Source organism: Mirounga angustirostris, unplaced genomic scaffold (assembly GCF_029215605.1).
Source record: "Mirounga angustirostris isolate CCGP_5_RB_7025 unplaced genomic scaffold, mMirAng1.0.hap1 SCAF_7, whole genome shotgun sequence".
In the NCBI taxonomy this organism is placed as follows: domain Eukaryota; kingdom Metazoa; phylum Chordata; class Mammalia; order Carnivora; family Phocidae; genus Mirounga; species Mirounga angustirostris.
In genome coordinates this window covers 61685409-61707304 of record NW_026991715.1, presented here as the reverse complement: position 1 = coordinate 61707304, position 21896 = coordinate 61685409, and the positions used below count along the sequence as shown (strand labels likewise).

The following is a 21896-nucleotide window of genomic DNA, read 5'->3' as shown; positions in this document are numbered from 1 at the left end:
CTCTGCCGTGCGCCGGGGCGAGGGGCGGAGTCTCGGCTGCACAAATGGGAGCTAGGAGGCAGGGTGGCCGCAATTTCGCGCCAAGCTCGGCGGGCTGAATCCCGATTTGGTGAGCTAGCTGGGAGGTGTTTACAGCTGCTGTCATGGTTCGTACGCTAAACTGCATCGCCGCTGTGTCCCAGAACATGGGCATCGGCAAGAACGGGGACCTGCCGTGGCCCCCGCTCAGGTACCTGCCGGGCAGGAGGTAGATTGGGTTTGGGAGAGCTGGCGCGGGCTGCCTTTGATCGCGGCACTAGGACGGGGTCACGGAAACACTTGCGGCGGGAGGAGGGGGTCGGACTTGGGACCCGAGCTGACGGGAGCTGGGCCTGGGCTTCTTTCCGCCATCAGGAGCCAGGAGGCCAAGTTATTGATTTCCGTCCTGCTCCTGCCGCCCTGCGAGTTTTCCCCCCGCGGCGCCCTGCCTCAGAACAAAGTCCGGGTCCCGGAGACCGCCCTCTCTCCCCCCACCCCTCCAGCGCAGCGTTTGTGGATCGCGTTAGAGCTAGAACCCGCGGGATAATGTTTTGAGTAATGCTGTTTGTCTAACTTGTAGGAATGAATTCAAGTTTTTCCAAAGAATGACCACAACCTCCTCAGTAGAAGGTAATGTGGGATTTTTAGGAGATTGAGGTTTGGGAAACATCTTGCTGAGTAAGCTTGCCAGTGCAGATTTTATTTAAATGAAAAGTTGTCCATGTTAATCTGGGACCCTTTGTCTTACCACTCATTTGTATGCAGTTTCCAAGGTTTGTCATATCCTTTAAAAAAAAACAAAACGTTCTTTGAAATTTTATATGGGCAGGCGTACAGTTGAGGTACTGGGCAGAATTAGCAGCTACCTGCAGGCTTCGGTGAAGAAAACAGAAAGGAAATCAGAGGAGGCCTTTGCCATAGCCCCTGCAGGAGATGACGCGGCCTGAAGGAGGGCAGTGGAGAAGAGAAAAATCCAAAAAACGGTTCCATGGTATTCAATGTGGAGATCAGGAAGGCGAAGGGGATGCAGGAAGGGATCCAGGATGAACTCTCAGATACTCATAATAATCCTGGGTGACATGGAGAATAAAGGAGTGGAGAACAGTGTGCAGTTGTAATAATGATAATTTTGAGGTTTGAGGCTTTTGTGGGATATCCAGGATAATTTCAGGTACAGGGAAGTAGATGAATTGAGCCACTGGAGAGAAGAGGACAACCAAGGAAAAGAATATAGTGGTGGGATACCCGTTTAAAACCTAAGAGACATGTATTTGGTCATAGGAGAAGGAATAGCAGAGTAAAAGGGAAATAGTAAGTCAGAAGCAAATGCAGCATAACTTTAACAGGACAGGTACAAGTCCTTGGACCTGGCACTTGGGTCACTAGTAGAGACAAGATAGCAATAGCTTGAATCTTAAGGAATTGACATAAACCACTCTCTAGAATCCAAAGTATGGTCTAGTAGTAGGGAAAGCATCCAACACCTGGCCTGTTTGCTGGTATTCAGTAAATACAGTATTTCTTGGATGAGTGGATGGAAGGGTACCAAAGGTGTCTTGGCTTTTTTTTCTTTTTTCTTTTTCTTTCTTTCCCCCCTGCCCCCCAATATCTCCCTATGCTCTTCACTTATCATCTCCACCTTAGTTGTTAGGCCAGGTCTGTACCATTTCTCTCATCAGAATTCCTCACCTAATGGCTCTGTTATTTTTGATAATTGATATCTCCTTACTAACACCTAAAGCTCTGTCTTTGAAAATGCAGTGCATATCACATAGGGGGCACCCTAAATTATTGGGGTTTTAATTCTTAGAGGAAAAAACTTTTCTTAACATTTGGAGGTAATATGTGGTTATGAGTAATGAAGCAATATACAGAAAAATGCTTAGTCTTACAACTTGTATTTTGTAAATGTTAGTATTTTTATTTAAATAAAATCAAGCTAATAATGATTCTTTAAAACAGACACATGCACTTCTTTTGATAGCCTCTCATAACATATCAAGAATTACAGAAATGTGTATATTCCTTTGATCCAGTTATCTGATTCCCAAGATTTTTTCCTAAGTAATTAAACCAAAAATGGAAGCTATGTGTATAAAATTTCTATAGAAGCATTATACTTGAAAGATAGAAGCACAGTTGAAAGTGTTTTAGCGGGCGCCTGGGTGGCTCAGTTGGTTAAGCGACTGCCTTCGGCTCAGGTCATGATCCTGGAGTCCCGGGATCGAGTCCCGCATCAGGCTCCCTGCTCGGCAGGGAGTCTGCTTCTCCCTCTGACCCTCCCCCCTCTCATGTGCTCTCTCTCATTCTCTCTCTCTCAAATAAATAAATAAAATCTTTAAAAAAAAAAAAAAGAAAGAAAGTGTTTTAGCTTTTTAATTGAGTGGAATATTAAGCACTTATCTTTAAAAGTATGACTATTAATATAAATCTACAAAGTATACAAATATGAATAATGCTATCATATCAAACAGTTAAACAAGACTTATTAAATCTTCTAAGTCTTCAATCCCCACAGTAACCCTAGAAGTAGGAACTACTGTTATCTTCATTTTATAAATAAGGAAAGTAAGACACAGAAGATTAACATGACTTGTCTAGTAGATGACTGAATATACTGAACTTGAGCACTTTGCCCCAGAATCTTGGCTCTTCACTATTATACATGATTGCAGTTGATTAAAACTAAATATTGGATATGAATTGAATAATACCATAGGGAAAAATAGTTACTGTATTTAGGAAATGGGGTGATAAATGTAAATTTTGGTAAGCCTGTTTTAATTTTTAATGCAGATCCACTAGATGTCACTATGACAATCATATCTCTGTATATATGTATATGAATATATGAAAATATAAATGTATACTCCCAAAATATCCTTTTATATGATTTTCTAGGTAAACAGAATTTGGTGATTATGGGGAGGAAGACATGGTTCTCTATTCCCGAGAAGAATCGACCTTTAAAGGACAGAATTAATTTAGTTCTCAGCAGAGACCTCAAGTAAGTACTATAACAAATTCACCACAAAAAATCATGTTCCATTTTTTATGGTGGAGGTCAGTGTATGACAAAATAGTATAAATACAGCATTACTGATCAAGCTGCCTAATATCATAAAGAAGATTTACAGAAAATGAATAAGCAGTTATTTATCCCACATGACAGTAACTCACTCTGCTACTTAAGGGATTGATTTCACCACTGTGAAAAGTTACATTAAATCTCACTGTGGTAACAGCTTTGTCAGTTTCCTTGAACTGTTATTCCATAGGCTCAAGTATCATTTATACAACACAGTTAATAACTTTTTTCTAGTTTCACATATGCTTTGGGATTTGCCAAGATTAAGTGTTTTATGCACTTTTTGGACTCCGCCGTCAATAAGATAGAAATTTTAGGATGGGCTAAAAATCAGTCATAATCTTGTGCCCTATTCCTAGTTTACCACAACACCCAAATAATATTTTATACTTGTATTCTTTACCCAGTGTCTACAGGTAAAAAGTTTGAAAGTATTGAAATAAACCTAGGGATCCTAGAGAGAAAGGAGTGTCTCCACTTGGCCTCTGCTAGGAATTTTTCTGTCCTCCAGGCTAACATTGGAGTAGATAGTTACTGATGCTTGGAAATGCCCTGGGTTCTTCATTGCTAGGAATTAGCATACACATTTGTGGGTGCTGGCTAGGCAAGTCCATAACTGTGGGGCAGGCCATCGGGAAGGGCATGCGGGAACTTTCCAGCAGGGGCAGAAGTTGCTGACTGTGGGTGAAATGTCTTCTTCAAGGAAGCCTCAGATCTGCTCTTAAGGCCTTAAAACTGATTGAATCCTGCCCACCCAGATTGAAGTCATCTAATTATCAACTTCAATCACTTCTATAATATACCTTTACAGCAACACCTAGATTAGTGTCTGAACAAGGACTATAGCCCAATCAAGGGAACACCTCAAAGACCATCACATCATGGGAAGGAAAAAACATTATACACTGTAGGCTAAGGGGGTTCCAGCTTATATAGATTTTCTCTCAAATCCCTCCTAGAATGGCATAGGTAAAAACATGAAAGAAACCATACCAGAATATTTGCATTGATTGCCTTTGGGTGATGAGGATTATGTTGATGTGCATCTTGCCATCTGCCTCAATCTTCATACTATTCTTTTTTTGGTTGCTAGGATATTCTGATTATCTCTTTACTTGGTAGAATCCAGATTCACAGACCGTATTGCCATTCCCAGAGACTCTTTAGTAACATATTCTTGAATACTACTCAGGTTTATTTATGGCTAGCTTGAGCTAAAACAAACATAAAGAAATCTCAGTGGGGGACATACTCAGTTGAGCCAGCAGATCTCCTCAAATGATAACTCTAATTTCTTCTCTATGACCTATCCTGTGGTGTATGCAATTGGGTTTGGTTGTTTTCTTACATATTTATATATAACATTTGTTGCTGTATTTTACTTGTTTTTTTTTTTTAAGGCAGAGAGAAAATGTCAAAAGTCTTTATTATCAAGGAAATAAGGATATCAGTTACAAAAATGTCTTAGAACTTATTTTTTGCCCTTCCTTCTGGTTCCCTACTTGAGGATCAATACACACATAACCTGAGCACCTGTTATGTGCCACACAGTGCTAGATTTACTCATATAGTCACTATAGCTCATGCAATCTTTTGGAAATACTCAATTTTTCACCACCACCCTCCAATGTAAGACGAAACTGAATCTTCAAGGTAATCCCAAAATTTGCTGCAGGATACTAATTATCTTGGGTAAGTAGTTCTTTAAAGTATAGGGAGAAAATGCTTTTCCAAAGCTATCTAGACAATCAAGTTGTGGCTTTAAAAGAAATATGCAAGCACATTTGGAAAACAGATTGACATTTTCTCAAAATGTTAAACATAGAGTTATCATATGACCCGGTAGTTCTACTCCTTGGTTTATGAAATGAAGGAAAAATGAAAACATATGACCACACAACAACAAATGTTCATAGCAGCATCATACATAATAGCCAAAAAGTTGAAACATCCCAAATGTCCATCAACTGATGAATGGATAAACAAAGTAGCCTATATCCATACAATGGAATATTATTCCACAATAAAAAGAAGAACCGATATATGCTACAACATGGATAAAGTTTGAAAACCATATGCTGAGTGAAAAAAGCCAGAAACAAAAGGCCACATAATTCCATCTATGTGAAGTTTCTGGAATGGACAAATTCATAGACAAAGTAGATTATTGGTTTTGTGGGAGTGGGGAATGAATGCTAATGGATACAGGGTTTCTTTTGGGGGGGATAGAAATGTCCTAAAAGTAGATAGTGGTGATGGCTTTACAACTCTATGAATACACTAAAAAGTTTCCAAATTCTACACGTTAAAAGGGTAAATTGTATGGTACGTGATTTATCTCAATAAAGTATTTTTTTAAGGCCAGAGAACCAAAAATTAAGTAAATTTTACCATAATGCTATAGCTTTGATAGCATCTTTAATAAATCCAAAATTCCCTCCATGATATAAGATTGTCTCCAGCCCATAAAAGTTACCTGACATTTCATAGTATAATAATTCATCATATCCTCCACAGTGATTAAAGCTTTCTCTCTTCTCTCCCCACCACTCACACACTTAGTATAGCAAAGACTTAACCTTAAGCCTTACTGAACCTCAATTTCCTTATCTACTAAATGGGATTAATAATGGGATAATAATAAATCATCTTAGGGTGATTTTGAGGATTAATTGAAATTTGTATATTAAATTTGTGGCACACAGAGAGTACCCTATCAATATCAGCTCCTACTCTCCCAACCTTTGCTATTTGAGCAAAATTACCTTATTTTATATCTTACAGAAAAAATTAACATTAATGGAAGCACAATGAACAGGCTTGTGGTCTCATTTTTACCCTAACATATAACTTTGTTCTTCCTTCCCTCAAACTTGAGGTTCATAATCAGAACCCTCCCCCTGCCCCCACCACTTTATTCTAGACCCCCATTTTCTCCTGTTGTTAAGACCTTGGCTGTGTTGTCCTACCCTTTACTATTTTAAACCTCAGCACAGATTACTTCTACCTTCAACTTTTTTGGAGCTTTGTGTTAAATAACTTCAGTAACTTTCGTACAAGCCTCAGTAGTATCTATGGTCATTTGTCACTTCTGTGTTTCAAACATGTGTTTATCTCCTTTGAGACTCTCTGCTAAGGGATCTTTCTCAAAGGAGTATTCTCCCTCATAACTGCACCCAGAAGATGCATCACCTCTGCTCATCCGGCATCCTCCACGCATCCCCGTTGAATGTCCTTTACACATTGTGGCCACTGCTGAGATAGTTCTCTGCCTGCCATTGGTACAGGGAGTGATTTTCTTTTTCTTTTTATCTCTATTCCCAGCATTTAGCATATCCCCTAGCAAAGCAGAATACATGATCAATACGTGACTTAAAATAGGATAATCCTATTTTGTAACCTGCCTTTTTCCCCCATTTGATATATTGAAAGATTAATTTCTGTAAATATTTTTAATGGCTGCATAGTATTCAGTTATGACGATGGAGCATACTTGAACCAATTTTAAATAGTCGGAAATCCCATTTCAAAGACTGAGTTTGAAAGGTCTTAAATTGAACATTTTTTTAAAAATTTTGGTTAAAATGTGATTCTAGCCTAGGATTTTTTGTTTTTCCCAACAGTCTCTTGGGAAATTGAGCCAGAATTCCATCTGCCACATCCATCTTTCACATCAGGCACATACCCTGAGGTAATCAAATGAGGCTGCTCAAGGCCAGAGGACACTGGTGTTAGGGCTTGCCTGAATTAGGCCATACCATCCTGAGGTCTGAGGGGACTCGAATATGACACCTCTGTAGCCCGTGACCACCAGTTGAGACTCTAATGTCTATGTAGGAAGTTGCAACTCAGACTCCAGCATCAGGCTGCTGGAGTTCAAATCCCAGCTCCACCATTTCCTAGCTCTGTAACTACTGGCTACTTAACTTCTCAGCCTCAGTATCATCTATAAACAGGAATAAAAGTACTTACACAGGACTGCTGGTCACATTAAGTGGTGTGATGCATGTAAAACACTGCCTGATCCCACTATTTGGGAGAGCAAGTGGGCACTGAATAAATGTTAGATATTTTCTTTCTACTGTAACTATCCATCAGGTAAAAAGCAGCCTCTTTTGAATAGGGCTTTTAAAGAGAAGGATGGAGGGGTGCCTGGGTGGCTTAGTCGGTTAAGTGTCTGCCTTCGGCTCAGGTCATGATCCCAGAGTCCTGGGATCGAGCCCTGCATTGGGCTCCCTGCTCAGCGGAGAGTCTGCTTCTCCCTCTCCCTCTGTCCCTCCCCCTGCTTGTTCTCTCTCTCAAATAAATAGAATCTTAAAAAAAAGGATGGAAATACCACTGGAGTGCCTATGGTGTGCATTATCTTTCTCTTAATCCTCATCCCAACCCTCTGAGAAAATTCAAGACTTAAGTTTGGAACAAGATATCAAGCATGTCCACATGTTTCTTGATTATACAACCACATACCAACTCTCTCTTGTCAGGGAATGCAATCTCTGTTAGCTTGAGATAAATAATAGGAAGGAGATTTAGCTATGAAACAAGTCACAATATTGAGTGCTCACTATATTCTGTTTACTGTGTTAGTTTCTAGGATTCGTGCTTTCACACAATGAACACGGTGGGCTAATGAACTCAAACATTAGCTCAACTTTTTGCTTATTTTTTTCTACCCATCTTGGATCAATGGTTTCCTATGAAACTTATTCCTAAACTGCTAAGTAGCAACATTTTGCAGAAGCATTTCCTCCATGACTTGATAACTAAAATCTGAAACAAATCCTTTGTTTTCCTTTTCTAGACTCACTACAAAAAGGCAAAGAAGTAGTCTTCACCTTAAGCCCTTGCACCATTTCAAGCCATTGTTCCACAATCTACACAAAATGTTTACCCTGTTAATTTGAAGTCCACACCAACCATTTATACCACCTTCTAAATTATTTTGCAATAGCCCACCAACTTCTAGGATGCCTCTTCCAGTTCTCCTCAGATGTCAGTTCCTAAGTCACTGTTTTCCATTCTACCCCGACACCTGTCATCGTTCCTGATTTTAGCATCCTCAGTTACTAAAACCACCTTGACTCTATTTCAGGCATTCTAGACTTTACTAACTAGACTGTCTTCTCCCCAAGTTCAAATCTGTTTCTTACTCAATTCTTCCCCTACACAGCCTCGTCCAACCTAGTCGCTGCAGCTGCCCTGATGTCTTAGAGAATCCCTTGGCTCATTTAACCTCACCCTGGCTTCCATATCTTTTCCAGCTTTTAGTCAAAATACATTCTTTGTGCTCTTAACTCCTTTAGAGATGACAAAGTGAAATAAGTAAAATATCTGTCAAGGAGGTGGGGGAGGAGGCAGCCAAAAAAATGAATGTCTCCATTAGCTCTTGATTAATCATTGTTATAACTACCAGTTCAAAGGCAGTTACATAATTTTTTAAAGCGTCAGTCTAAAAACTTGACATTGAATTGTAATTTCTGTTCTCTAATTACAGTGGAAGCCAAATTCTACATGTTACTTCATTTATAAAGGGAATTACAGCCCTCCCCCGCCCCCCAACAACCACCCCCAAAAAACAGTTGTGGAGATAGGGAGAGATTAAGCTGAAGATCTAACCCTGAAATTAATTAACTTTTCCTCCTTTGGATTTTTTTAATTTTTTGTATTGGGGCGGGGGTAGGGAGGGGCAGAGGGAGAGAGAGAATCCCAAGCAAGCTCCATGCCCAGAACGGAGCACAACGCAGGGCTTTATCCCACAACCCTGAGATCATGACCTGAGTTGAAATCAAGAGTCAGACATTTGGATGCTTAACTAACTGAGCCACTCAGGTGTCCCTCCTTTGGATTTTTAATTACAAAAAATAACATACTCATTTATTAATACTTCATCCATCTTTACATGTTTGAAACATGGAAGTCTTTTACTCATTCCTCATTCATCACATAGTAAGAGTTTGAAATCATTCCAGGGCCTACTGGGTGGCTTAGTCGGTTGAGTGTCTGACCCTCGATTTTGGCTCAGGTCATGATTTCAGGGTCATTAGATCAAGCCCCGCATCAGGCTCTGATCTGAGCTTCGAGCCTGCCTAAGATTCTCTCCCTCTCCCTCTGCCCCAACCCCCCACCCCCACACTCATGAGCGTACTCTCTCTAAAAAAAATAAAGATCATTCCATGCTACAGTTATTCAAACATACTACTCTCTCTAACATTTTATTATGAACCTTTCAAACATACAGAAAGAACCTTACAGTAAACACCTGTATATTCACCACATACATTCTACTGTTAACATTTTACTATGCTTGTTTTACCATCTATCCATACATCAGTTGATCTTGTTTTTCTCATGCATTTCAGAGTAACTTGTAGACATTAGTGTTTTCCCTTAAATACCTCAGCATACATATGATTAACCAGAGTTTAATATTTCATTAGCTTTATTAACCAGAGTTTAATATTTCATTAGCTTTATTCTTTATTTTATTTTATTTATTTACTTGACAGAGACACAGCAAGAGAGGGAACACAAGTGGTGGGTGGGAAAGGGAGAAGAAGGCTTCCCACAGAGCAGGGAGCCCGGTGCGGGGCTCGATCCCAGAACCCTGGGATCATGACCTGAGCCGAAGGCAGACGCTTAATGACTGAGCCACCCAGGCACCCTACATTAGCTTTATTCTTTTGAGATAAATATATACAGTGAAATGTACAAGTCTTAAATGTACTTTTGCTAAATTTTGACAAATATATGCCCCTATATAATCCCATATCTAAGATAGAGAACATTACCATAACTCTTCAAAAGTTCCCTTATGCCTCTAACCCCATCCCTCTGAAGACAACTACTCTTATGATTTTTTTCCACCATAAATATCACAAGATATCAGAAATGTTTCTGTTTTTTGATTCATTGTGGACCATATATGCACAAAGATGGTCTATTATTGGTCATAGGTCATATGATGTTAAGTGTTTCTTGTAGAAAGGATTCATATTTATGATTTTGGTTTTATAATTAATTGACTAATATGAATAGGTTTTATAGAAATTATTTCTAATTTTTTTTAACCTCAGGGAACCTCCACAAGGAGCTCATTTTCTTGCCAAAAGTCTGGATGATGCCTTAAAACTTATTGAGCAACCAGAATTAGCAAATAAAGTGGACATGGTTTGGGTAGTAGGAGGCAGTTCTGTTTATAAGGTAAGTAAAATTATAAATGTTGTACCCCACTTTCCTTCAGCTTCCCTGCCATCTGAACTTTAAAAAAATTAAGTCATGAGCAAAGGAAGCATATTATCCCTACTGTTAGCTAGACATATTGTCAATTTGAATTATTCATTTTAGATACTATCGTGAAAACTAAATAAAAATATAAAAGTGAGTCTTTAAGCCTGTTCCAGTTTATTTTCAATTCAAAATAGTTGATGTTTCTAATTTAAAAACATTCTAAATCCTTCCCTTAGAATCATACTTGCACTGCACTGTTTTCTACTCCCTGGATGTGCCCTGATATACTGAATTATTCCCTTTTTTTCAAGGATATCTACGTCCTCACTGATAAAGGGATGGGGCTCTCAGTTGCTGTATACTGACTAGATGTGTATGAATTTGTTAAAAGCAGACTTTCCCTTAACAATTTTTATATAATATGAGGGCATGGGAAAAGTATTATATGACTTCATAATATAAGGAAAAACAGATAAAATAGAAAATAGTACTTACTCTTTTTTTTTTTTTTTTAACACTTACCATGCCATGAATCCCTAGGAATAGATTCCGGTAGCTCAGGCTCCTTTCCACTGGTTCTCACAAAGTGTGCTTCCCTGGGTGCAGCAGGCTGGTGCTTCAGTTGAACCCAAGTACCTTTCTCTTTGGCTTCCTTCTTTTCCTGATCATTTTCTTTCACACACTTCAGGAAGTTATCTCAGCTCTTGAGTGCTTAATATGCTGAATATGTACATTAATTCTCTTGGCAAGAATCTTGCCCTTCAATTGTTTGTTTACAACGGTGACAACAACATGCTGTCCCCTTGTAGGCTCTTCCCGTTTTGCCAGGGTAACATTGGTGGGGCATTCCTGTTTGAACAGTGCCATTCCCTTGACGTCCACCATATCACCTTTCTTTTTTTTTTTTTTTTTAAAGATTTTATTTATCTATTTGACAGAGACAGAGATAGCGACATCAGGGACACAAGCAGGGGGAGTGGGAGAGGGAGAAGCAGGCTTCCTGCCGAGCGGGGAGCCCGATGTGGGACTCGATCCCAGGACCCTGGGATCATGACCTGAGCCGAAGGCAGACGCTTAACGACTGAGCCACCCAGGCGCCCCCATATCCCCTTTCTTGTAGATTCACATGTATATGGCCAAAGGAACAACTCCCATGTTTTCTAAAAGGCCTAGAGAACATATAGAGGGTACCTCTCCTCTTTCCCTTGGTGCTGGTCATTTTGGTAAATTACTAGAAGATGGAGGTTCCGGCCCAAAGCTTTTTTTTTTTTTTGGTAAGATTTTGTTTTTAAGTAATTTCGGCACCCAACTTGGGGTTCACACCCACAACCGCAAGATCAAGAGTCATACACTCCATAGACCCAGCCAGCCAGATGTCCCAAAATATTCCTTATTCTTGATACCAAATGACTTTCAAGTTTCAAAATTTTTGAGGATAATAAATAGAATTTTTTGACTCTTAAAACACTAATGAGAGATTAACATTTATGGGAAGGGAAAAAAACCAGCCCCTACACTTTGGTGGTTTGTGGTGACATATATACCCATAAATTGTTTTATAAAGAAGAGGTATACCAGGATCCCAGACCTGTTTCTACTTTTTGTTTGCTTTATTTGTATTACAAGGAAATGGACATTTTCCTTTTATCTTGCAGCCAAGGATGAATTTCTAAGAAAACAAGTCATTTTTTTTTTCATTTTGTTCAATATGCATTTTGAATAATACCACATTCACTTGAAAATACATTTTTTATAAGTATTCAAAATTAAATATCATTATATACTTGATATATCTATATGTAGATAAGTTATAAGGAAGTAGAACCTCTAGCCGATAACTTTGCATTATCCACCTGTCTCACATCACAATAGTTTGTAGAACACTTAGGCTTACCTCCCCTGGGGCCAGCCTGTTTTTGTAAACAAAGTTTCACTGTAACACAGCCATGCCCATTGGTTTAGTATTATCTAAGGCTGCTGTTGCCCACAAAGGTAAGGAAGAAACCACATGGTCCACAAAGCCTAAAATATTTACCATCTGACCCTTTACAGAAAACGTTTGCCATATAGCATTTACTTGGATACAGACCTTCAGATGCTTCTGTCGTTGGTCTCGTTCAGTTTCTCTAATTTTTGATACAGTAAGAATTGGTAGAATATTTTTTTGGTTGGGGCAAGAGAATAAATGATTTCATATACGCTGTAGTAAAAAGCCAAAAATAAAAAGTAAAATTTGTTCTGTGCCCTTATTTGGAACTTCAAGGATAAGACACACTTGAAATTATACATATTTTTTTTCTACCATAAGGTATTTGAAAATCAAGGATTATTGTTTTCTTGGAGATGCAATTAGGACTCACGACTTTTTATTAGAGTTTTAAGATACTCATTTGAGGGCAGTTTTTTCTGTAGAAACTATCAACAGTACCATAGGCAGTAGTTAGAAAAGTCCTTAACAATATAAGGCCAAATACAATCATTAGCAACAAGAGGCTAAGAAAGTAAATAACCTACTAGCATTGTTACTATCTTCTAAGAAATGGAAGCATTATTAAATTCTAGGTAAATGTTCTAAGTATGCCCTTGGGGTTTTCAATAATCAAAGTCTCATGAAATTATACTATCTTATCCATATATATATATGCAGATTTTTCTATGGAGAACAAATGAATAATTTATAGTTCTTAATTCTTAAACAACTACCAAAGAAAAAAGATAATACTGAATGCTTAAATGAAAAAAGAGTTATGTAAGCAAAATAGAGGCCAGAATATATTTAAACTCACTCTCATAATTACTGATAATGATTAGTCCCATTCTCAAAATAACTAAAACATACCTTGCAGGACCCCAAAGTAAAGAATAGGATATTTAAATAGCATGCTTTACAGGTAACAAGTTATGTAGCATGTCTCTAATACCTATTACAAACTTGACTGTATAATTAAAACAAACAGAAATGTTAGAGTTTCTATTTCTTTTGACAGATAAATTAGGAAATTGATGCCTTTTGTGTTTTTTCAAAGGAAGCCATGAACAAACCAGGCCATCTTAGACTATTTGTGACAAGGATTATGCAGGAATTTGAAAGTGACACATTTTTTCCAGAAATTGATTTGGAGAAATATAAACTTCTGCCAGAGTAAGTAAAATGTTACTAATTTATGTGAAGCACTTTTGGATTTCCTGTTTAAGAATTATAGAAAGAGTAATACTCTTCAGATTGAATTTGGAGTAGTTATGTTTTCTGTAGACAAATACTTTAAGAATTTTTGAAAATCTGCTTTAACAAACTTGGGAATGTTTAAGTTTTAATCATCTTGCTGAAATCTAGAGAGCAGTCATTAGTTCATTCTACGCAATCTGTGCTTAGCATCAGACGCTGTCTTAGGCTCTGGGGAAACAGTGCTTACCAAGACAGATGCTATCACTGCTCTCTAAGATTAGATTCTTTATAGTAGAGGAGGAGGGTAGCAAATGATAAACATCAAGAGAGTTGCTGTATGGAGAATTGAAATATTGTGATGTGGTAAATACTGTATTGTCTGAGAAGTCCTTTCTGAAGAGTGGTATCTATGCTGAGATCTAAATGGCAAGAAGCCAGCCACGCAAAGAGCAAAAAACCAGAAATAGTGTAGACACCAGAGGGCAGGAACAAGCATGGTGTACTCCCTGACCCTGAAGGCCACTGTGAGCATTTTATGTGTAAGCAATGGGGAGGCCAGAAGGGCTCAGACCAGATGCAGGTTTAGAGGGTTTGAATAGAGAGAGAGTGATCTTGCTCCAGCTGTTTGTGGAGAACGGACAGGAGGAGACAAGAGTGGAGCTGGGAGACCAGTTGGCTGCAAGAGTTGAGGTGAAAGAGTAAGGGATTTGGATAGCAGTGGTGGAGATTGAAAGAAGAGGTTACAGGGGCGCCTGGGTGGCTCAGTCAGTTAAGCGTCTGCCTTCGGCTCAGGTCATGATCCCAGGGTCCTGGGATCGAGCCCTGCATCGGGCTCCCTGCTCAGCGGGAAGTCTGCTTCTCTCTCTCCCACTCCTCTCTCGCTCTCTCTCTCTCTGCCAAATAAATAAATAAAATCTTTAAAAAAAAGAAGAAGAGGAGGTTACACTTGTTTTACAATGGAGTTGTGATTTTAGCATGAAACTGCCTGATTTTGAAAACTCCTAGCATTTTAGTTTAAAAGCACTTTTCATACTTCAATTTAAAAAAATTAAAAAATACTTTTCAGCTCTTGGCTATGGAGAGTAAAAGATTAATTGTATCCACACTTTCAGACTAGGTTTTAACACATTCTTGCAAATATTGTCAGTTGAACCCAGTCATTATTCTTTGAGTGTGAGTTTGTTTTGGGAAATACCTCCTAAAAGAACATTCAGTCACGTCTGAATAAGTGGATGGCCAAGCTTTAAAGTAATAGTCTATAGAGTAATAGGTAATAGTCACGAATCTAATGAAGTGTGTGACTGATTTCCTTGGGCTTTTAACTAGCTCTAAAGAAAACTGAAAATTTTAAGAACTCTAAAAGTTTTCTAAACAGCTTAAGTGCAGGCTTTTGCTTAGTCTTCAAAGATGACCCCATAGAAAAATCACACTTAGTGATTTTGTATATATTTATGAAATCAGTTGTATTTGTTTGTCACATCTTACATATTTTCTCTTATACTGCTTAGATTGCTGATTCTCACATTATGTGAATATTGATATCTGCTGACCCTCATTCCTATCTTTGCTGCTAACAAAAAGAAAAGATTACTGTGTGAATTTACCTTTCCAGATCCTGTTGCTCTCCATCAGACCTCTTTCCAAAACTGACCCTCTGGGATCCTTGATAACTTAAAATATTTTACTACCATTCTGGCTCTCGGCTCTTAGAAATGAAAAACTTCACATCTTTACTGAATGATGACTCACATATCACACCATCCACCCATTGAAAGTATATAATTCAGTGGTTTTAGTATATTCACAGAGTTATGCAACCATTACTACAAAGATCCCTTTGAAGAATTTTGCTGTCTAAGCAGTACTTTTCTAAACCATGAACGTGTGATGTCTCTCTATTTATTTAGGTCTTCTTTAATTTCTTTCAGCAGTGCTTTGTAGCTTTCACTATACAAGTATTCCACTTCATTGTTAAATCTTTTCTTAGGTATTTTATTCTTTTTGATGTTACTATAAATGGAGCTGTTTTCATCATTTCATTTTCAAACTGTTCATTGGTAATACATAGATATACAATTGATTTTTGTTTATTAATCTTGTATCCTACAACTTTGCTGAACTCATTTATTCTAATGTTAGTGAATTCCTTAGGATTTTCTACATGCAGGATGTATCATTTACAAATAGAGGTAGTTTTACTTCTTCCTAATCCGCATTTTTAAAATTTCTTTCTCACTCTGGTTTCTCTTCAGATCGCATAAATCTTTCGCCTTTTTTAAAATTTCTTTCTCCTACCTAATTGCTCTGGCTAGAACTTCCAGTGCAATTATGAGGAGGAGTGGCGAGGGTCTTGCTCCTGCTCTTAGAGGGAAAGCATTCAGTCTTTTACCATTAAGTATACTAGCTGTGGGCTTTACATACATGCCATTTATTACATTGAGGAAGGTCTAGTTCTACCTCACTAGTATTTTTATCATGAGAAAGTGCTGGATTTTGTCAAATGCCTTTTCTGAGTCTATTGAGATAATCACGTGGTCTTTGTCTTTAATAGGTTATTAATACGGTGTATTACATTGATTGATTTTCATGTTAAACTATTCTTGTATTTCTGGGATAAATCCACTTGGTAGTAATGTACAATCCTTTCTGTATGTTCCTGGATTCAATTTGTTAATATTTTGTTGAGGATTTTTGCATTTACATTTATAATGGAATATTGGTTTATAGTTTTCTTTTTCTTAATGTCTTCACCTGGTTTTGGTGTCAGAAGAATACCGGCCTCACAGAATGAGTTAGGAAATGGTCTCTTTCCTCTTCTTTTTTTGGAAGAGTTTGTGAAGGATTGGTATTTGTTCTTCTTTAAATGTCTTAGAAAACTTTTTTAACATTGGGGGGGCGGAGCAGAGGGAGAAAGAGAGAGAGAGAAAATCCCAAGTGGACTCCAAGTTTATCACAGAGCCCGACATGGGGCTCCATCTCACGACCCCGGGATCATGACCTGAGCCAAAATCAAGAGTTGGATGCTTAACCGACTGTGCCACCCAGGTGCCCCTAGAAACTTTTAACTGTGGGTAGATTCAGAGAGGAAATTGCTATCCAGAGCCCACATCCAAGGAAATTGCTCCAAAATGGACAAGGCTAAACAAGGCTGGCTATGAAAGAAAATGAAAAGTCTTTTTTCACTGCATCATTTGATGCTATCTTACTTTCAAGCCTGTACCAACATAGTAACAGCCTCTTTAACGTGAGGTGAAAGGAATCCCCTAAGGGTAAATCTGGAGTAGGTCAATCTTTCATGAAGTAGAGAAAAAGGAAACCTGGAAAGACAAAGGGAATATACCTTGTCCCTGGAGGTCTGTAATGTTGCTCAATTCTTGAGCTTCTTTCTCTCTAAATCTCAGGATACTGAGGAACTTAGAATTGCTCCCTACTGTCCAGAAATGAACTCTGATCGTTCTCTACCCTCCCCTACTTCTTTCCCCACAGCTACACTTCATTTAGAACCCCATTATCCCTATTAGTGGGCCTCTTGTGGTTACATAGGTTTCAGTTCAAACACAGTTATCTTTTATTAACACCATAGTTCCTGGTAACAAAAGCACTAGTAAAAGGAAATAAAGATGAGGGGACTGTTGTAAAGTGCAAAGAGAATAAAATCAGAAGTTAGGTGAAACCACAGGTGGTAGTAAGCTAAAAGCAGAAATTAGTCTTAACAAAGTAAGGTTTGACTTTGTGTCTGCCTTTTCCCGGGTGGGTCGTAGTCTGTGCGCCAGCGCACCATGCCAGCCCGCCCTCTAAGGCTCTGCCCTCATTCAGCTTGCCTGGAAGAGATCTTTCTGCCTCACACTGTTCCACTCGAGGCTCCAACCAAACCAGCAGGTCCAGGTATTTTCTACCGGCGGTTTTCTGCTTAATGAGCCCCAAACAGGTTTGTCCTTCTAGTTAACAACCTTCCGGGTAACCATGCAGTCAAAGAGGATAAAGCCCAGAAGAGGCCTTTGAAACAGTGGTTGGCTCCAGAGCTGGGACAGATGTCCCTTATCACTGGACAACTTGAGGAAGGTTTTTGGCTGACGTTTCCTCTTCTGTTCCCATTACTTCCCGACTATTCAGCAGGATCCTTATTCATGTTATTTGTATGTCTCTCTCCTGAGCCTCTGCTTGCTATAGAGTCTTCATTTTATTTTGGTTGTGAGTTGTTTCTTACAGGTAACTGTTTTAAGAACTCTATTTACCTCTTTCTTAGACTTTACAGTAAATCATCTGTGTCATATTCTCATGATGCTTTGTCATTTCAGAGCTTATGTCTTTTCATATTCACTGGATTCTTTACTGCTTGAAGATTCTAGAGGGGACTCTCTTTCTGGGTGGTTCATAACAAATAGGAGGTATTTCCAAATCCTGTTAGGCTTAAACTCAGAGTTCATATGTGGCTCCTAAGCAGTTGGGAAGTATGATGGTGCGGTAGTTATGGTAATTATTAAAACAAACTGAATATGTGAATATTGTGGAAAGCAAAATTAATGTTAAGCAGAAATGAATTTCAGTTTTACAGAGCAGATTAACATTAATACCGTGGCTAGTGACAATATCCAGCCAATAGCATAGTATTTCTAAGTTAATATTATTCATGATTTTAGAAATCATTTTGATACTTTGCTTTTATCTTATTAACTGAGAACCTTGATACTCGTGATAATTTTACACACACAAAAATGTAAATGCTGCCTTTGGTGACTCATTCCAAAGAAACTAAAGTTAAGGTTAAACATTGGCCTCATAAAATCATTTCTTTAAAAAAGGAAAAATGCTATATTGCTATTAAAACACTGGAACAAAACAGCTCAGAAAATGGTTAGTAACTAGAAACATAGCTTCTTCCTCTGAAATGTAAGTTTTTCAAGAAAAAACAGCTTTTTCATTTCCTTATACATCATTATGCTGTTACTTTATGTCTCTTAATTATATTTTTTATCATATGGCATCATCTCTCATTAGTCAACTAAAGGTTAATACCTGTTATTACTCAGCATTGTATTGGATATCAAAAGAGATTTAATTTTAATTTTTTCCTGTATTATCCTTGCTACATTGAGTTTAGAAAATATGGGGATGAAACAAACTAATAATATTAAAGGGTAACATTTGTAGAAAATGTAATCTTAATGTAATGAACTCAGTGCTAAATTATTCACAAGGATGAAGACTGTGTTGATAACTAAGTATCACACAGCAGAACCAGAGTCAAACATGAGTCTGAGTAAAGCAGGTATTCCTTCCCCCCCAAACCTGGAGCATATTGGGGGTGTAGCCCACACAATGCTGAGGAAGTACAAGATTTGGGTTGGAGATGGGGGTGGTCAGTACAGCCTTCAAATGGAGGACATGGGTTTTGTTTTTTCATTGGGAAAAAAAATTTATTGTGGTGAGAATACAACGTGAAACCTACTCTCAACAAAATTTTAATTATACAATATACAGTGTTGTTAACTATAGGCACACTGTTGCACAGCACATCTCTAGAATTTAATCATCTTGGACAACAAGGTTTCTTGCCTTCAAACAACTCCATTTCCCCTTTCCCCCAACCCCTGTCAAACCACTCTTCTACTCTCTGTTCTTTTGAGTTTGACCATTTTAGATATTGCAGTATTTGTCCTTCTATGACTGGCTTATTTCATGTAGCCCAATATCCTCTAAGTTCATCATGTTGCTGCATATGGCAGGATTTCCTTCTTTTGGGGGGCTGAATAATATTCTATTGTATGTATATACCACATTTTCTTTATCCATTCATCTGTTGATGGGTATTTAGGTTGCTTAGCTATTGTGAATTAGGCTACAGTGAACATGGGAGGGCATATATCTCTTTGAGATCCTGATTTGTTATCAAAAAAAACCCCAAGCTATAACAAGTATTGTTGAGGATGTAGAGAAATTGAAACTCTTATACATATTGATGGGAATGTAAAATGGTGGAGCTGCTCTGGAAAACAGTATGGAGGTTCCTTAAAAAATTAAAAAGAGAATTACCATATGATCCATCAATTCCACTTCTTGGTATATACCCAAAGGAGGTCCTGGGTTTTGAATTGGAAGGTGGAGAGAACACAGAACTAAGTGAGAGTTAGAAAATGCCAGATTAAACAGTGAAGCCAGTAAAAGAATTGCAATAAGCCACACACTGGGAAACAGAATCTAGCACCACGCGGGACATAGAACTTCAGTTCTGCTCTAAGCAGCTGAGGGTTGTATTTTGTTTTTCCTTTGCTCACACGAGAAATTTGATACCAAGTGTTAAGATTTGCAGAATGGTATTAAGCAGTTTCATACGAGCTGATTGGTAGTGGAAAGATAAAAGAGAAACTGATGACAGTGGTTAGTTTTGAACAGAAGAATTAGGAGTCAGAAGGAAAGGAGAAGTTGCACTTTTTGTTTTCTAACTTTCTACATAGTTTGAAAGTTTTTCTTTCTGTTTCCATATGTAGTGTACTTACATAATACCCAATTTCACAGTGGCTTACCATTGTGAAGAAAAAAGGAAGGGAAAACTTTTACTTACTTTATGCATTATTGATGCCTTTTGGCTGAGAGTCAGGGAAGCTATCTTTTTAATTGACACATTATTATGGATATTTTTCTTTTACAGATACCCAGGTGTTCTATCTGATGTCCAGGAGGAGAAAGGCATTAAGTACAAATTTGAAGTATATGAGAAGAACGATTAATGTGAAGATGTTTTCTGATTTATTTCAAGTTAGTTGCTCCCCCTGCCCTCCAAACAATTATATATTTTAATATTAGGGAAAAAAGACTTCTGTTGACTTTAGGTCAATGGATAATTATTTCTAAGCAATGAGATTTTATTAATCTTAATTAGGCTAAGTTAAGATTAATCTTAATTAGGCTAAGTTAAGATTAATCTTAACTAGACCATATCAGATACCATTTGTGAAACATTTCTTGCTATAACTGTGTGTTGCCTGTCAAGGACCAGCACCTGCCTAGGGTAGCATATCTACCAAGAGCCTAAGTGAGACAATCCCCTGATAGCATAAGTTGAAACCAGGACTTACAGAGATAGGACTAGACAGATTTGTCCAAAGGTCAGAGATGGATTATAAACAGAAGAGCTAAAACTCAGATATTAAAAGAAAATTAGATCAAAAGAGGAACTCTGAGTTCTCTATGCATATCACACTTCTGAAAAAAAGTTCTGTTCGCTCTCGTAAGTTGAGAACTCTGATATATTCCATAGGGATAGTAAAGAGGCAGGTAGAACACTACCTTTTTGAAGGTTAAAAGAAAAGGTCTGAGACCTAACAACTCTGTTTCCGATCTCCAGTGAGATTCCATGGGATGTTAAAATGATAGAAGAACAATAGGCTGTTCTATACAAAAAAGAGTAATCTAATAACAAACATATGGCTAAAATTAGAAATTAAAAAGGTAATGAACTGAAAATGGATAAAGCTAGAAACCAAAATTACAAAGCTGGAAACTAAATTAAACTTCACTGAATTAAAAAATGAAACTTAAAACACATTTACCCGTCGTGTTAGCAAAGATGTGGATTGTTAAGTATCCAAAGAAATAGCGTTTTTTGCTTGTAAATTAATGCAGCCTTTTTAGAGTTTAAGTTAGGAATATCAATTAAAATTTGGAATATTCTGGGTTTGGACCCAGAGCTTCCATTTCCAGAAATTAATCCTGAATAGAGGTGGACCCAAGAATATTTGTTGCACTACTTTTTTAACTTGAAAATAGCCCAAATGACAATCAATAAAGAAATAACTAACCAATATGTCTACAAAATTTAATATTGTCTGTAGCAGTTAAAAAGAATGGGGTACTGACAGGAAAATACCAAAGACTACTAAATAAAAGAAGCACAATGTGTACAATACCTAAAATTTTTAATAAGTGTATGTAGTATGTGGAGGAAAATGTGTGCTGTAAACAGTCGAGAGTATCAGAGTTGGGTGTGTTATTTTATACATTAGGTATGCCTATTGTGATTAGATTTTTTTGAAGCGCTATATGTTTGTTTTCATGCACAATGACTTAAGATAATAACTGAGCCCTTTATGTTCAAGGGTCACACAACATTCCAAAGACCGATCACTAGGGAACCATCAGGCTTTCTCTCGTGGTCCCTGGTTTGTTCATCTTTCAAGACAAAAAATCAAGTCTTAACTATTTCCAGGTTGATTTATGAAACAGAACTGTAAAGTGATGATAATTTGAGGCCAAAATATAAATAGTATAACATGCACATGTGTTCTAAATATTCAGGTTAGCCCATTTTATGTTTCTGTGAGGTTGAAATTATGTAACATAACCCACGTCCTAACAGACAGTGTTTCTCAAAATGTCATCCCCGTTATACCTATATGA

At 37.8% G+C, this 21896-nt stretch overlaps 1 protein-coding gene across 2 annotated transcripts; it reads left to right on the top strand.

The window, feature by feature from the left end:
• The first annotated feature begins 1 nt into the window (after position 1).
• DHFR (dihydrofolate reductase) lies at positions 2–21303 on the top strand. 2 transcript variants are annotated; one of them, XM_045897496.2, is made up of 6 exons: positions 2–229; positions 599–648; positions 2920–3025; positions 10180–10306; positions 13360–13475; positions 20149–21303. In XM_045897496.2, exons 1-6 carry the CDS (start codon positions 144–146, stop codon positions 20225–20227), a joined length of 564 nt encoding a protein of 187 aa, XP_045753452.1. In that variant the 5' UTR covers positions 2–143; the 3' UTR covers positions 20228–21303. The 2 variants fall into 2 exon arrangements, with proteins under 2 accessions (XP_045753452.1, XP_045753460.1); XM_045897504.2 differs by lacking the exon at positions 599–648 and having other exon boundaries at positions 27–229.
• The last annotated feature ends 593 nt before the right edge of the window (positions 21304–21896 follow it).